The sequence below is a fragment of the Pantherophis guttatus genome, chromosome 1 (assembly GCF_059756535.1).
Source record: "Pantherophis guttatus breed Tessera chromosome 1, ASM5975653v1, whole genome shotgun sequence".
Classification (NCBI taxonomy): domain Eukaryota; kingdom Metazoa; phylum Chordata; class Lepidosauria; order Squamata; family Colubridae; genus Pantherophis; species Pantherophis guttatus.
The window spans coordinates 349,169,204-349,183,757 of record NC_142063.1 but is presented as its reverse complement, the minus strand read 5'-3'; the positions used below and the strand labels follow the sequence as shown (position 1 = coordinate 349,183,757).

General features: G+C 57.1%; 2 protein-coding genes across 6 annotated transcripts in view; one reads left to right on the top strand and one right to left on the bottom strand.

Annotated features, from left to right (window-relative positions):
* RTN4RL1 (reticulon 4 receptor like 1) overlaps positions 1–2,702 on the bottom strand; it is a 30,534-nt gene extending 27,832 nt beyond the window's left edge. Inside the window, exon 1 of one of the 2 annotated variants that reach the window (XM_034424491.3) lies at positions 2,296–2,702. In XM_034424491.3, the coding sequence (XP_034280382.2) occupies positions 2,296–2,308 (13 nt within the window). In that variant the 5' untranslated portion in view covers positions 2,309–2,702. Of the gene's footprint in view, positions 1–1,257; positions 1,470–2,295 lie in introns of those variants that run through there. The other variant, XM_087883495.1, reaches the window with a different exon arrangement.
* A 9,701-nt stretch (positions 2,703–12,403) lies between these two features.
* DPH1 (diphthamide biosynthesis 1) overlaps positions 12,404–14,554 on the top strand; it is a 36,774-nt gene continuing 34,623 nt past the window's right edge. For 2 of the 4 annotated variants that reach the window (XM_087883494.1, XM_087883493.1), the window contains exon 1: positions 12,417–12,494. In XM_087883494.1, coding sequence (XP_087739620.1) covers positions 12,437–12,494 — 58 coding nt within the window. In that variant the 5' untranslated portion in view covers positions 12,417–12,436. Of the gene's footprint in view, positions 12,495–14,554 lie in introns of all 4 variants that reach the window. The other 2 variants (XM_034424492.3, XM_034424494.3) reach the window with 2 other exon arrangements.

Genomic DNA, 14,554 nt, shown 5'->3' with positions numbered 1-14,554 from the left:
CTTTCCTTAAGGCTCCTTGCAGCGCGCTCTCCTGCCCCTGGTCCAGCGCTGGGACTCCTTTTGGGAGGAGCAGAGCAGAGGAGATCTTGCTTGGCCATCCAGAAGCCAGATCTGGAGGAATCCACTTGGGGCACAGGCCAGACTCTCCGGCCCTGTCCGGGCTCCCACCACAGTGGCAATACAGCCAAGACCTGCTGGAGGGGAGCTCCTGATTGTTTTTCTCAACCCTTCCCTGTTATATTTTGCTTTCACCTCCTAATCTAAATATTTATTCCCTAACCCTTTCCCACAAAGCTTCGGGCAGTTTGTGATTTATTGTGACTGTCTGCAAAGGCTTTTTCCTCGCTGTGTTTCAGCTTCAGGATTTACCTCTCTTGCGGTTCCCCCCAAGTGTTGCCATTGAAATAGGTTGGACTCCTCTGCCCCACCTCTCATGCCTCACCATAAGAGGCACAGAGGGGCAGGAGTTTGGGCGGGGTGGGGTGGGGAGGCAGCCCTGAGTTTGCCTGGCCAAGGCCCCTCGAGTCCAGCCTTCTGCCTCTCACCAAGGCCACCCAGGCACCCCCAGGAAGTCCCCAATGGGAAGCCTCAACCCAGTACTTTCCCCCAGCAGCTGGGACGTGGGGCTGCAGTCTGGCATCGGGGAGGAGAGACCCCCAGCCTGGCAGCCTCTGGCACAGATCCACCTCCGTGCATTTGTCCAGGATCTTTGAAAACCATGAAGTCACTGGGCAATTCCACACAGAGGCCTCCCACTACACCAAGCTCTCCTGCAGGGCACCTTCTCCTTGCCAGGTGCCTCAAACTCTGCTGCCACCCATTAGGCAGCTATGGCCCCTCTGGATTTCTTGGGCCAAAACAGCCATGGCTTCTGGGCGGGAGAGGTGGGGGGTGTTTGGCTTTCAGCCACGCATCAGATGTGCCCTTTGCCCACCCCTGTTTCTGGGACATCCGTCCAGGGACCGGGGCAGCCTGGATGGGTCACTGGGGCTGCGATGGAAGCCCGGAGCAGGCTTGTTTGTATTGCTATTATTAGTATTGTTATCACCGCTCAGCTCACGTGTTCCAGCCTGCAGGGCAGCCGGGGCAGAGCCTCTTCACGGGCCAGGCCCGTTCCCGAAGAAGGAGGGCCGAGCAACGGTCCATCGCGCCTGGCTCGCCTATCTTTTGGAAACGGGTCGCCGCCCAGAATTCTGCCCACGCCCAGGGGGTCGTTCCCTGAGGGGAAAGGGGATCGGCCAGGAACGTCGCCCCTACCTTCCTGCGCTTCCACCTCGCCCTAGCTTCTCTTCAGCCCTTCAGGCTGCTGCTTCGTCGGGCCGAAGCCCCGAGCGACGGAAGAGAGGAACAATTGCTGGACGGCTGCTCCCGAGGCCCCCGGCCGGTTGTTGCCGGGAGAAAAGAGGCGATCTGAGCAGAACACCCGCCCTCCACCACCCCCGGACTGCCTTTCGGTCCACCCACGCCGACACCCCGAACTGCCCAGCGCGATTCTCCGTCCGCCCCGCCGCCCCTTCTTCAGACGCACAAAGAGTCGCTGCGCTCGCGCACATACACGCTGCCCCCCCCCAAAAAAGGAGCAGGTGACCGCCGAGTCGCAAGAGCACAGAAAACCCCTCGCCCGCCCGCCCCCGCCTTGCATCCTAGAACACCCCCCCCTCCCTGGAGCCGGTCTGGGGCTGCCCTCCCGATTAATAGCGGCCCGACGGCTGCCGAGATCGCGGGCGGGCGTCGCCCCTCAGCCCACTCCAGCTGGAAAAGCTGGTACGAAGCCCTTTTGGGCGATACACAGCGCCCGATTCCCACGGGCACCCAGTAGGTCCGGGGCCCCGGGGACCAGGCAACGGGTCGACCAGGAGGAAGTGCGCTGGAGGAGGAATCTCCCCTGCCAGCCCCCAGCCCACTTCTAATTCCACGCTCCGGACTGTCCAGGCTAGACCTGCCGCCCCCCTCGGGAGCGACTGCAGTTTCGCTCCGGCCCCAAGCAGGAGGCGCTGCTCCGCCCGGCCCCCCGGGAATTACATCACGTGCCCCGCTGCTTTCCGTGGGTCCGGCCGGCCGGAGGTACGGGCCTTCCTCCCGAGGCCGCCGCCGCATCCGAGTCCGGCGCTGCGCGGATCAGGGCCCTCGAAGATGCGGGCGAAAACAGAGGCCGCGGAGCCCGCCGCGCTCGCTAGGCCCCCACTGGCCAGGCCCGGAAAGTTTCCCGGGCCGGTCTCGCCCACTCGCCCCCCGCGCCGGCAGCCCCTGGCGAAGTTTGGCGGCCGCGGGCAGCCGGCGCCCTCCCGGACTCACCTTGGCGAAGCATCTTGGAGGCGCAGAGGCGCCGCGGCCGGTCCCGGTGCAGCGCTCACAGCAGGGGGCGGCGGCGGCGGCGGCGGGGACTGCTGCTAATCCGCCCGCGGGTCGGTGGCGCTCCGGGCAGCGGCATTTCGCGGCCGCAGCTTCTTCGTCGGTGGCCGCGGCGGCTCCCCGGCTCCACTTGCCTAAGCGCCTGGCTGCTCCGGGCCGGCTTCGCTCGGCGGCGCTTTTAGGGGGGAATCCGCCCCCTTGGGCTGGCGCTGCCTCCCGGCTGGCGAAGGGCGTCTTCCCGCGCCCCCGGCCCTCGGCTCGCCTCTCCCCGCAGCAGTGGCAGCGGTGGCGGCGGCTGGGCAGGGCTGGGCTGGGCTGGGCAGGGCTGGGCAGAGCTCGGCCTCCCCTCCCTCGCAACAGCAGCGCGCCGCCTCCTCCGCTTCGCCTCCGCCTCCTCGCCCGCCTTCCCTGCTGCCCATCGAAAATTTATGAAAGTCTTTCGGAGCGCCGCGCCGCGCCGCTCCCCGGAGCTCCCGCGGCTGAGCCAGGCGCAAGAGCGGGCTTGGCGGGGCTCCCACTCCGGACGCCGCGCTGGGGCTGCGCAAGTGGGTTTGGGGGCCAGTGGCCGCGGGGCGGCAGCGGAGGTTGACCCGGCTCCCTGCAAGGACGCGAACTGCCTAGGAATGGGGGGAGGGCGAGGGGGTCCCCGCCTTTCTCTGGGAGAATATTGGGGTGGGTGCGGGACGAGAACGGCAAGGGGAAAGCTTTGATTGACAGCCACGGTCGGCATGGCAACGCGGCGGCGAGACCCTCTCCCTTCTTATTGCTATGGAAACCAACCTGAGCCGTCGGACCGCTCCCTCCGCCACACCTTTCGCCGCTGCCGTCAAGCGGCCGCCTCCCGCGCTGCCATGGGGGGGGGGCGGGTCAGGGCCAGGAGGGGCGCCCCCTGACTTGAAGGGTAGGATGGAGTGCCCAGAGACCTCCGACGCCTGGCTGTCACCTCTCTCACTCTGACCTTTGCTGCGGAGGCCCCAAGTCCAGCTTGCGGGTGCCGTTGGAAGTGAGCTTTAAGCTCACCACACACCTGCCAAAGCCCCCCCCCAATCCGTGGAATGTAGGATCCTTGTTTCAGTTAATCCAAGTGTCTTAGTTTTGGATTGGGGAGGGCTGGGTTTACTGGAGAGAAGCCCCAAGCTATCAGCCTGGCACAGAAGGACCAGCGCAGGTGCTCTACACAGTGCCTGCTTCTCCATCTCTAGCCTCCGTCCGGTCTGCACAAGCCGTCTAGGCAGACCTGGCTGATAAGCAGTTGCAGAGAGTAGTTGGGGTGTGTTGAAAGCTCCACTCTCCTCCCTTCCCCATCCCACAGCCCATCCTCAGTTCTTCCAGCCTTTGCACCCCTCATCTCCAGCCCTGCAACTTTCAGTTTGGGAAGTGGGGGTGGGTGGGGGGCTCTGGCTTCGGAAGAGGATCCAAACGGGGAAGGCGAACACAAGGAGTTACAACCAAAGCCCCTCTCCCAAATATGGCACCCAAACCCTTCCTGCTTGGGGAAAATCTTTCCCCCAGCCCCCCCCCACCCCACACCCCAGGCTGGGCCTGACAAGGGACACCACATGTCGGCTGTGGAAGGGAGGGAGGGAGGTCAACCAGCTGGGGCTCAGGGAGCCCCTCCCCACACTCCATCTAAATGGAAAAAAGCAGGAAGAGGACATTCCTATAATAGCCCATGGCTGCATTCACAGGACCACCCCCAGACCCACCCTGAGTGGCTGCTTTGAGGGGAGCTTGGCTTGGCTCACTTGCTCTGCTCCAGAGTCATATGTGCAGAGACCTCCTACAATGTGGTTAGGTTCGATGTACACCCGACTCAGATCCCTTCAGGAACTGGGAGATGTGAGACTGCAGCCACGATTCATCCCAGGAGTCGATACTTGAACTCCTCCTCACCCCTTAGGGTGGGCATGGGAATGAAGAGGGGAGGGTTTCTGTAAAAGCTTCATCCTCCAGCTGCTTTGGGGAGCAGGGAGAGCAATGCTGAATAGGCCTAAGTAGCCCAGAATCCCCTCTCACCAGGGCCAGGCAGCCCCTTGGCCAGCTGGAGGCCTGCATGTGGTGGCCCATGCCATCTGCCATGTAAAGGGCACCAGCATTTAGCAGCCTCAGGAAAGGAGAAGCCCTTTCGAAGAGCATTTTCTCTCAAAAGCCCTCCTGCTTTTGCCCCTGATCGGCTCCGGGATTCAAGCTTCCTGCCAGGAAGTAGTAGAAAGACCTCAGACTCCTGGTCAAAGAGTGATTGTCCACCGGCAGGCTGAGGCTCACAGGCCGCCTGAAGGGGGCAGCCCCAGGGCAGGAACTGTTTCTGAGAGTTTTTTGCTGGGAGGGGGGCTGTGTACCTCCACTTCCTTGCAGTGACCCCATGGGACCTGGCAGAGAGTCTGAGTGGGACAGGACCCTAATGACCAGAGACTGGGGTGGCCAGACCGGTCCTGGGATGGGTTGTGACCTTGACCCTTGGTGTTCTTTGCTGGCTGCTGCTGAATCTCCCTCTGGGTAAGGGGGAGCCAGGCTGGCAGTGGGGTGTTCAAGCCTCTGGGCAGACCCCAGACGGAGATCTTTCCCCAAGGGGTTTGGGGGTGCCTTGTCTCTCCCTTGCCTTTTCTGCCCCCAAAGTTTCTGCCCAATGATTCTCTGGGGGCCCAGCTCCAAAAGTTTAGCCAAGGAAATCAGAGCCCCCCCCCAGACCACACCTGGGGAACGTACGGCTCAGGCAGTCCATGGCTTGCTGCCCTCTTTCCCTCTGCCAAAGGCAGGACGGCCTTTGGAGAGGGACACAGCCGGCTGGCTCTGCAAACCCCCCCCCCAGCTTCTGTGGGTACATGACGAATTAGCCCTTCTGTTCTGCGTTGAGATTGGGGCCAACAGATTGCAATGCACAGCACAGACTGTGTTGTTTTTGTGTTGTTCTCCTCGGAGGAAGGGGGCAGTTCTGGCCCAGACCTCTCCCCACTGACCAAGGCAGTCCGGGCAGGCAGGGCCAGAGCTGCTCCTTCCATGGGGAGGGAGGCAGACATGGATGGGGCGCACTCAGCAGGCCTGGGGGCTCAGTGGGCCCAGCCTCAGCTGGATTCTCCACCGAGGAGACCCTCCTCTCTTGTGATGACCCCCCCATGCCACTTTTTGCAGCCCTCCAAGACCTGGGTGGGGAAGGGGTTCTTTTGCCCCAGATTAAGCCATGGGCTTCATTGGCCCACAGGAACCCCTTGGTTCAACCCCCGCCATGTGGGTGGTCTTAGCAGGTGGGGATCAGACAGCCTGGGGGGGGGAAGGTGTTTCCTTGGCCAAGGTTAAATAAAGTGCCCCACAAATGGCTCTCCTCTCTCACCATCCCCCAGACTCCTCCAGGAGGGGGAGGACAGCCGTGGTGAGTGGGAGCTGCAAGTAGAGCCAAACCCACAGGCTGGCCAGCCCGAGAGAGGTGTTGTGAATTACTCAAGCACTGAGTAAGAGGAGCAGGGAGGGGGCAGAGCAGCTGTCACTCAGCTGGGGAGGGGGAGAGGGGTGTGTGATTGGAGGCAGGCCCACAGGGAGGGGAAGGGTGCAGGGAGCATGGCCCAAAACGCCCCAAAGGGAGCAGCCAGCATGGAGAAGCAGCTGCTCTGGCAGGCAGGCCTAGAGTGGGGGACCACTGGGGAGCCCTACTTCAGGGAGGCTGGTTGTCCCCAACTTTGGCCAGGGCAAAGAGGAAAGAAATAAAGGCTGCCCCCTTTGGTTTGGGGGAGGGGAAGCGGGTGGATTGTCCAAATGAGAGAACGGCTTATAACAAAGAAGAGAGAGAGAGAGAGAGAGAGAGAGAGAGAGAGAGAGAGAGGGACAGACAGACTGATCACCCTTCAGCAGGCCAAGTTCTACCTGGATAAACAGGTGAGGCAGCAGCAGGTAAATCTCCTGAACTACAGGCTGGCCCCGAGGACACTGTGGGGGGGGGAGGAATCTGGGGTGGAAGGGCCGTGTATCTCCTCCTCACCCCACCCTCTGCATGAAAGGGGGAGGCAGCCATCAGCTGCGGGGGCTCTGCTCATTCATGGGGCTCCTACAGAAATCCTGGATGCCCCCTTCTCTTCCCTGCCACAATTCTGTTCGCCTGTTTTCAGAGGGGCAGGAGAGGGGCAGGAGAAAATGCTTTCTCTGGGCTGGGAGGACCTCCTCTCCTCCTCCTCTGGACATGCCAGGATTGCGACACTGTACTGGCGATTAGATTTCCCCTGGTACCACTTGTGGGTGGCCTGGCTCCCAAGCTTCTGTTTGCAGGGTGGCAGCAGGGTGGCTCCAGTGTAGCAAAGCAGGAGGGCTGGACCCCCTGGCAGCCAGGCCTGGAATGCCCCCTCCCCGCTGTCCTTGTCAGGGAAAGGCAACCGAGGTCAGGGGTGCCCCCATGCCCTTCAGGGGTAACTATAGAACCTTTGGCCTGACTGTCAAGGAAACATCAGGGAATTCTGACAGCCGGATGGGTTTTTGCTGAGCCTGGCTGATTTGCAATCCCCAAATGATATTTCTAAGCCCTCAGGATGTGAAATGCAATGCCAGCCACATGTGCCTTATTCTGCCACCCCCCCTTTGAGCACAAAAAGCCAGACCCCCCCCAATTATTGCTTATTTTGTACCCTATGACTAACATTAAGTGTTGTACCTTATGATTCTTGATGAATGTATTTTTTCTTTTATGTACACCAAGAGCATATGCACCAAGACAAATTCCTTGTGTGTCCAATCACACTTGGCCAACAAAAAATTCTATTCTATTCTATTCTATTCTATTCTATTCTATTCTATTCTATTCTATTCTATTCTATTCTATTCTATTCTATTCTATTCTTATTCCGTATTCTATTCTATTCTATTCTATTCTATTCTATTCTATTCTATTCTATTCTATTCTATTCTATTCTATTCTATTCTATTCTATTCTATTCTATTCTTATTAATGCTACTGTAGGAAGAAATATCCTTCTGGGTTCAGCTCCAAGTGGGGAAAAAGACACTGGAAACATGGACACTGCTTGGAAAGATGGTTTAATGGTGGACAGGATAACATGGTTTGAGTTCCTGAACAGAAAAGGGACGAGATACAGCGAGTCCCCGGGTTTTATGCTTTCTCTGGTTTTGAATTTCCTGGGGCCCAGAAAGAGTATCCTTATTTGTTTTCAGACTCCCGGGGTGTGTGTGTGTGTGTGGGGGGGGGTTCTTAGCTAGCCTTGCTGGCTGATGTAATCTTCCCAGGTGCCATGTGGTGAGTTTCTGTTGCTATTGTGTTGCCTATTGTCAAAGATTGAGTTTCTGCCTCTGGCCCATTAACAAAGGGGGGAAGGCAGGAAGGTATTTATTTGTTTAATTTTTATTTGTTTAAATTTCTATACCGCCCTTCTCCAATGTAGGACTCAGGGCGGTGAACAGCCAAAGTAAAAACAAGACATACATACAAAACATACAAAATCTAAAATCTGTTTAAAATAATTAAATAATTTTGGCCGTAATTAAAACATTCCAATTTAAAATCCGTTTAAAATTTGACTCAAGCCAGCCCAGCTAGTTGAAATAAATGGGTTTTTAGGGCCCGACGAAAAATCCGGAGGTCTGTTATTGTACGTAGCTCTGGGGGGAGGTTGTTCCAGAGGGTGGGCGCCGCCACAGAGAAGGCTCTCCCCCTGGGGGTCGCCAGCCGACATTGTCTGGCGGACGGCACCCTGAGGAGGCCCACTCTGTGGGAGCGTACTGGCCGGTGGGAGGCTATTGGTGGCAGAAGGCGGTCTCGTAAGTACCCCGGCCCTAAGCCATGGAGCGCTTTAAAGGTGGTCACCAACACCTTGAAGCGCACCCGGAAGACCACCGGGAGCCAGTGCAGCTCGCGCAGGAGAGGTGTCACGTGGGAGCGCCTCGTCGCCCCCAAAATCCCCCGCGCGGCCGCGTTCTGGACCAGCTGGAGCCTCCGGGTGCACCCCAGGGGGAGCCCCATGTAGAGAGCGTTGCAGTAGTCCAGGCGGGAAGTGACGAGTGCCTGAGTGACTGTGCGTAGGGAGTCCCGATCTAGAAAGGGGCGCAACTGGCGTATCAGGCGGACCTGATAAAAAGCCCCCCTGGCCACGGCCGCCAAATGATCTTCTAAAGACAGCCGTGCGTCCAGGAGGACGCCCAAGTTACGAGCCCTCTCCGTGGGGGCGAGTGATTCGCCCCCAATAGCCAGCGATGGCGTCAGCTGGCTATATCGGGACGCCGGAAGCCACAGCCACTCGGTCTTGGAGGGGTTGAGTTGGAGCCTGTTTCTCCCCATCCAGGCCCGCACGGCCTCCAGGCACTGGGACATCACTTTAAGGGCATCATTGGGGTGGCCTGGGGTGGAGATGTACAGCTGGGTGTCATCAGCGTACTGATGGAACTCCACCCCGAAGCCACGGATGATCTCACCCAGCGGCTTTACATAAATGTTGAACAGAAGGGGCGAGAGGACCGACCCTTGTGGCACCCCACAAGCAAGGTGCCTCGGGGTCGACCGCTGCCCCCCTGTCAACACAGGATCGAACTCCCCCCAGATAACACTCTCAAGACCTGCCTCAGTCATCCCATCTGGACATACCCAGTCAGAGGCCAGCCCTTCCCGAATCTGAGCGATTTTGTCATACAGATACTGCACAAAATCCTCAGCTCGACCCTGCAAGGGGTCATCCCGCACTTCCAGATGGAGGAGGGAGCGGGTCACCCTAAACAGGGCGGCCGGGCGATTATCTGATGACGCGATAAGAGCGGCAAAATAATTAGTTTTCGCCGCTTTTATCGCCACTAGGTAGGTCTTAATATGAGACCTCACCAGTGTTCGGTCAGGTTCGGAGCGGCTGGTCCTCCAACTACTCTCCAGGCGTCTTTTCCGGCGCTTCATCTCCCTAAGCTCCTCGGAAAACCAAGGAGCTAGGTGAGTTCGGTGCCGGGTCAGAGGCCGCAAAGGCACGACTCGGTCCAAGGCCCCGGCAGCCGCACTATCCCAGGCGGCCACCAGGTCTTCGGCCGAGTCATGAGCCAGAATCTCAGGAAATGGCCCAAGCTCCATCTGGAACCTATCAGGGTCCATCAGGCGCCTGGGGCGGAACCACCTGGTCGGTCCCGCCTCCCTGCGGCAGGGTGCAGCGGTTAGAAAGTCCAGTCGAAGGAGCGAGTGGTCAGACCATGACAAGGGTTCGATGGCTATATCCCCTATATCAAGGCCACTCAACCACTGACCAGAGACAAAAACTAAGTCCAGAGTGTGTCCTCCTGTGTGAGTGGGGTCATGAATTAACTGAGTAAGGTCCATGGCCGTCATGGAAGCCATGAACTCTCGAGCCACCTCAGACGTTTCACCGATAGATGGCAGGTTGAAATCCCCCATGATGGCAAGTCTGGGGGTGCCCACCGCCACCTTGGCTATGACGTTAAGGAGCTCGGGCAGGGCCGTTGCCACGTGGCAGGGAGCCAGGTACGTGACCAACAGGCCCATCTGTACTCCACGACCCCACTTCACAAAGAGGGACTCACATCCGGCTATCTGTGGAACAGTGGTCTCCCTTGGATCCAGACCTTCCTTTATAATAACCGCCACCCCCCCGCCCCTGCCCTGAGCCCTCGGCTGATGGAATGCACGGAAGCCTGGTGGGCATATATCCACGAGGGGGACTCCCCCCTCCTGGCCCAACCAGGTCTCCGTAATGCCCGCCAGGTCCGCCTCCCCCTCCTGAATAAGATCGTGGATGAGGGGGGCTTTATTAACAACGGACCTGGCGTTGCACAACATCAGCCGGAGGCTCTGGCCCTGAGAATCTGGACAACCTGGGGAACAAGAAAAGCATTGGGGACCGGAATGCGCAATCGCTCTAAGATAGCGAGTGCGCATTCCCCGCACATGATATGGTCCCCAGCTTCCGCCATATCTGCCCCTCCCACTCACTGTGCTGATGGAACAGCCCTCTTCAAATCGAACTCCAACCCCCTCCCCGACCTCCGGTTCTACGTCCCTAATGTCGCAGCCCTTCGCTAAGGCTGGTCTTGAACCCGGTGGATTTCCCCCAGAACCCACCCTAATCCCCCCCGAACCCCTTAAAATTTTTGTTAAAAACTCACTAAAAAACCCACTTAAAAAACCCCTCAAACTCTTCTTAGCCGCATGCCATCTCTCGGGGCTCCAACGCCCGTCATCAAGATAGGCCCTCGATAACGAAGAGGGCCAGACCTGCGAGAGGGGGGAGTCTCGCAGGGCACGAAGGTCATTCACCGAGTACATCAAAGATCAAAGGGAGGTGATAGTCCATGGCCAATAACCAGGTAGGAGTAGCTTTGTCTTTAAAACATGTTTCTCCATTTCTCAACCAGGGAAACATAATATTCTGCCTTTTTAATATATCCTAAAATATTTCATTCTTCTAGGAAAGGGGTGGTGGTGCTAACTTCCTACACTACCTTTATATGTCATCCAGCTGCCTAGCTGCCAACTGCATGGCGCAGGGCCCGATTAACTGAGGGGCGCCTGTCTCCCATGGCGTCTGCCCTGTGGATTGAAGCTGAGGTGGCTGGTGCTCCCCAGATCCCTTGGGTTAAACAGCACCGTACTTTGGGGCCCTGGAAGCACCCTGTTCCGTCACTGTCCTCTGGAATGAGGCTCCCCAAGGAATGCAGACAGCTTTCATCCGGGGGCACTGGAGGGCCTTAAAGGCCTGGATCTTCTCCCAGGTTTTGGGGCAGGGGCTGGCACCCTTGTATAGGGGGGTGTTGCTACATATAATTTCATTTAATATAACTGTCTCTTCCAGAAGAATCTTGGGCAGTTTACAAAATCCATAAATGATAGCCAGACCATACTAAGGCATAGACCGTAGATTTAATGAAAAAAAACCAGTACAACAGGGGCTCAGGCAATGAAGCCAGCCCCACACCCCCCACACACATTAACCCCCAGCCAGGGAAGGTCTTCAAGGCTTCCCAAAATCCCATGAAATTGGACACTGCCTGAATCTCGGAGAGGGGGGGAGAGGGATGCTGTTCTACATGTTTTGGCTGGATTTACCATTTTGTTCTCTATTTTTTTAAAATTTGTTCCCTTCTTTAGCTTGTTTTTCGTTTCTTCCCATACACATATTGTATTTTAGTCCGTAATGAGCTGCCCAGCGTTGGCCTGGAATTGGGAAGTGCCTAAATCAAATGAATTACATAAAACATAACAAATCAAAGAGCAAAATAACACTGAGAGGAATCGTCCGTGTGTGTGTGTGTGTGTGTGTGTGTGTGTGTGTGTGTGTGTGTGTGTGTGTGTGTGTGTGAGAGAGAGAGAGAGAGAGAGAGAGAGAGAGAGAGAGAGACCCCCTTAGGAGAGGTTTCTCCACTCCCCAACCAAGATCTACCTCAGAGCTGCTCAGCTGCTGGAGATGAGCAAAGCCAGGCTGACTGAAGAGCTCTACGGGCATTTCCAGCCTAGGATTCCAGAGGCAGAATTGGAGACGGACCTCCACCTTGCTTCCTGGGGCTGCTCAACCGGCCCCCCCCACCCCCCACCCCGGGGCTCTGCTTCTCAGGAAAGAGGGTCTCCCGCCCCAAGCCTTGCGGAACCGCAGCCTGCAGGTGGGGGGATCCACGGGGGGCACCTCCCCTCCCCTCCCCTCCCGCCTTTGGGATCCCCAGCAAAGGGGCGCTTCTCCGCGGATGAGCCGGCCCGGAAGACCCTTTGGCCGCCGCCAGGATTGCGGGGCCACAGGGAGGGAAGCACCGTCGGGTCCAGCCCCGCCCCTCAAGGAGAGCCCCCCCCCCCGCGGGTACTACCCAGGCGAGGCCGGCTGACTCCCCCAAAGCCCCCAGCCGAACTTCACCCTCCGTGGACGGCCCGCGGGCGGGGACCATGGGAGCTGTAGTCCCCAAGCAGCAGCAGCAGCGGCCGCCGCGGGAACGATGGGGGGGGGAGGCCCGGCCCCTCCTTCTTCCCCGGCGGCCGCGAAGGCGCTCTGTGCGCGCTCAGGAGCCCGTCGCCCCCGCCCATCGGCGGCTCGGCGCTCCTCTGGCCGGCCTGGCTCCCCGCTCGAGTGGCGCTCGATTGGCGCTGCCTTGGCGGCTCCACGTGGGCGCGGCGGCCATGGCGGCGGCCGGGGAGGGAGGCGGCGGCGGCCCCCAGGAACAGGCGCTGGCGGCGGGTGAGCGGGCCCCCGGGGTGGGGAGGGGGGCTTCGGGGAGGGGAGGGGAGGCAGGAGGCTTTGGGGCGGTGGGCTCCCCGTTGGCAGAGAGAGAGACGCCGCGGGCTTTATCCCCCTCCCCCAAAGGAAACCCCAGAATAACAGGATTGGAAGGGCCCTTGGAGGTCTTCTAGTCCAGCCCTCTGCTCGAGTGGGAGACCCTGTCCCAGGGCGTCCAATCTTGAAACTTCCAGTCCTGTGGACTTCAGCTCCCAGAATTCCCCAGCCGACCAAGTTCCTCCCAAGGCTGGGCGTAACAGTAACAGAGTTGGAAGGGACCTTGGAGGTCATCTAGTCCAACCCCTTGCTCACGCAGGGGGCCTGTACTAGGGATTCGAACCACCGAACTGCTGATTAGATGTCAGGGAACAGTCTAACCTTCCCTGCAAATCACCCAGGTTCTTAGCCTGTATAGAAGCTTGTAAGCCCCCCAGAGTCTCTGAGAGTGAGTGGTTGGCCATACAAATCTTAATTCATTAATCCCTGTAAGAGCATCAGAACCACATTGATGGCTTTATCCACAGCTCCCTGACATATTCGGTCAGATGTACTTGTCCTCAGTTCACTGAGCCATTTACTAAATACTCCGTTTGTTTTCATCCATGCTGTATCTCCAACCTAAACTTTTGCTACATGCAGCGGCCAAGTGTTAATTCCCACAATTCAAGTTTATACATTTTATTCTGCGTTTTATCTAAATCGGCCTAAACTCCCCTTCTGGGCCCTTCCAGTCGGGATTCTGCAAATGGCTTCCCACTCATGGGTGGCAAAGTAATAATCCACTTGGAGAGTTTGTGCTGCCTGTTGCTATGCTTCTCTTTGTGTAGGGGAACAAATTGACATTCTTGTAATCATCAGGCACAGACCCAGTTGATGTCACACACACACACACACACTCTCTGAATGTGTCACACCGCCTCTCTGCAAGCAAACCGCATCCATGATTTTAATATTTCTCCAGTTACAGCAACGACACCTGTAGCCCTTTCAGCTTTCTCGTGGCATTTATAATTTTCTTTCTCATCTATTTCTTCCTTGGATGGTAATATTTATAGCAGGGGTGTCCAACCTTGGCAATTTTAAGACCTGTGGACTTCAACTCCCAGAATTCCTTAGCCAGCAAAGCTTGTGGACTTCAACTTCCAAAATTCCCCAGCAAGCTGGCTAGGGAATTCTGGGAGTTGAAGTCCACAGGTCTTAAGGTTGCCAAGTTTGGACACCCTTAATTTATAGCTTTATCTTCAAGTCTGTTTCACCCCCAGTAATTTAATCCACTTGGCATTTTTAATTTCATTTAGCCAGTGGTGTTTTGCTAAGTTCTTTGAGTTCCAAATCAGTTTTTTTTTTAAATTTGATTTATATGCCGCCCTTCTCCGGAGACTCGGGGCGGCTTACAATGCATTAAGCAATAGCCTTCATACTTTTGTATCTTTATACAAAGTCAGCTTATTGCCCCCCATAAACTGGGTCCTCAATTTACCTACCTTAGAAAGGATGGAAGGCTGAGTCAACCTTGAGCCTTGGAGAGATTCGAACCAGCAGTAATTGCAGGCAGCTGTGTTAATAACAGGGTGCTTAGACCACTGTACTATCAGTATTTTATCGCCATCAGAATTGCTCTGCGTTTTCTCTGCCTCTTTTAACTTTCCCCATTTCTTGTTTTCCTGCCTCATCCTCATGTCTTATGAACTGATGTCCTCAGCACAGGACCTGAGTGGGCACCAATTGCAGCCTGCCTGGTAGTGACGGGTGTTCTACTCGTTTCTTGCCCTGAAAGTTTTTCTCTTCCAAATTCCAGGGAATGTTAAAATGGAGTTGCTTTAGCTACCCTTATGACGCTTTGTGCTCGCCTAACTCCCCACTGTCCTGGGGATACAGAATAACAGAGTTGGAAGGGGCCCTGGAGATCTTCTAGTCCAACCCTCTGCTCAAGCAGGAGACACTAGTCTATATCACAATTTCAGACAAATGGCTGCCCAGTTTCTTCTAAAAAATCTCCAGTGATGAAGCACCCACCATTT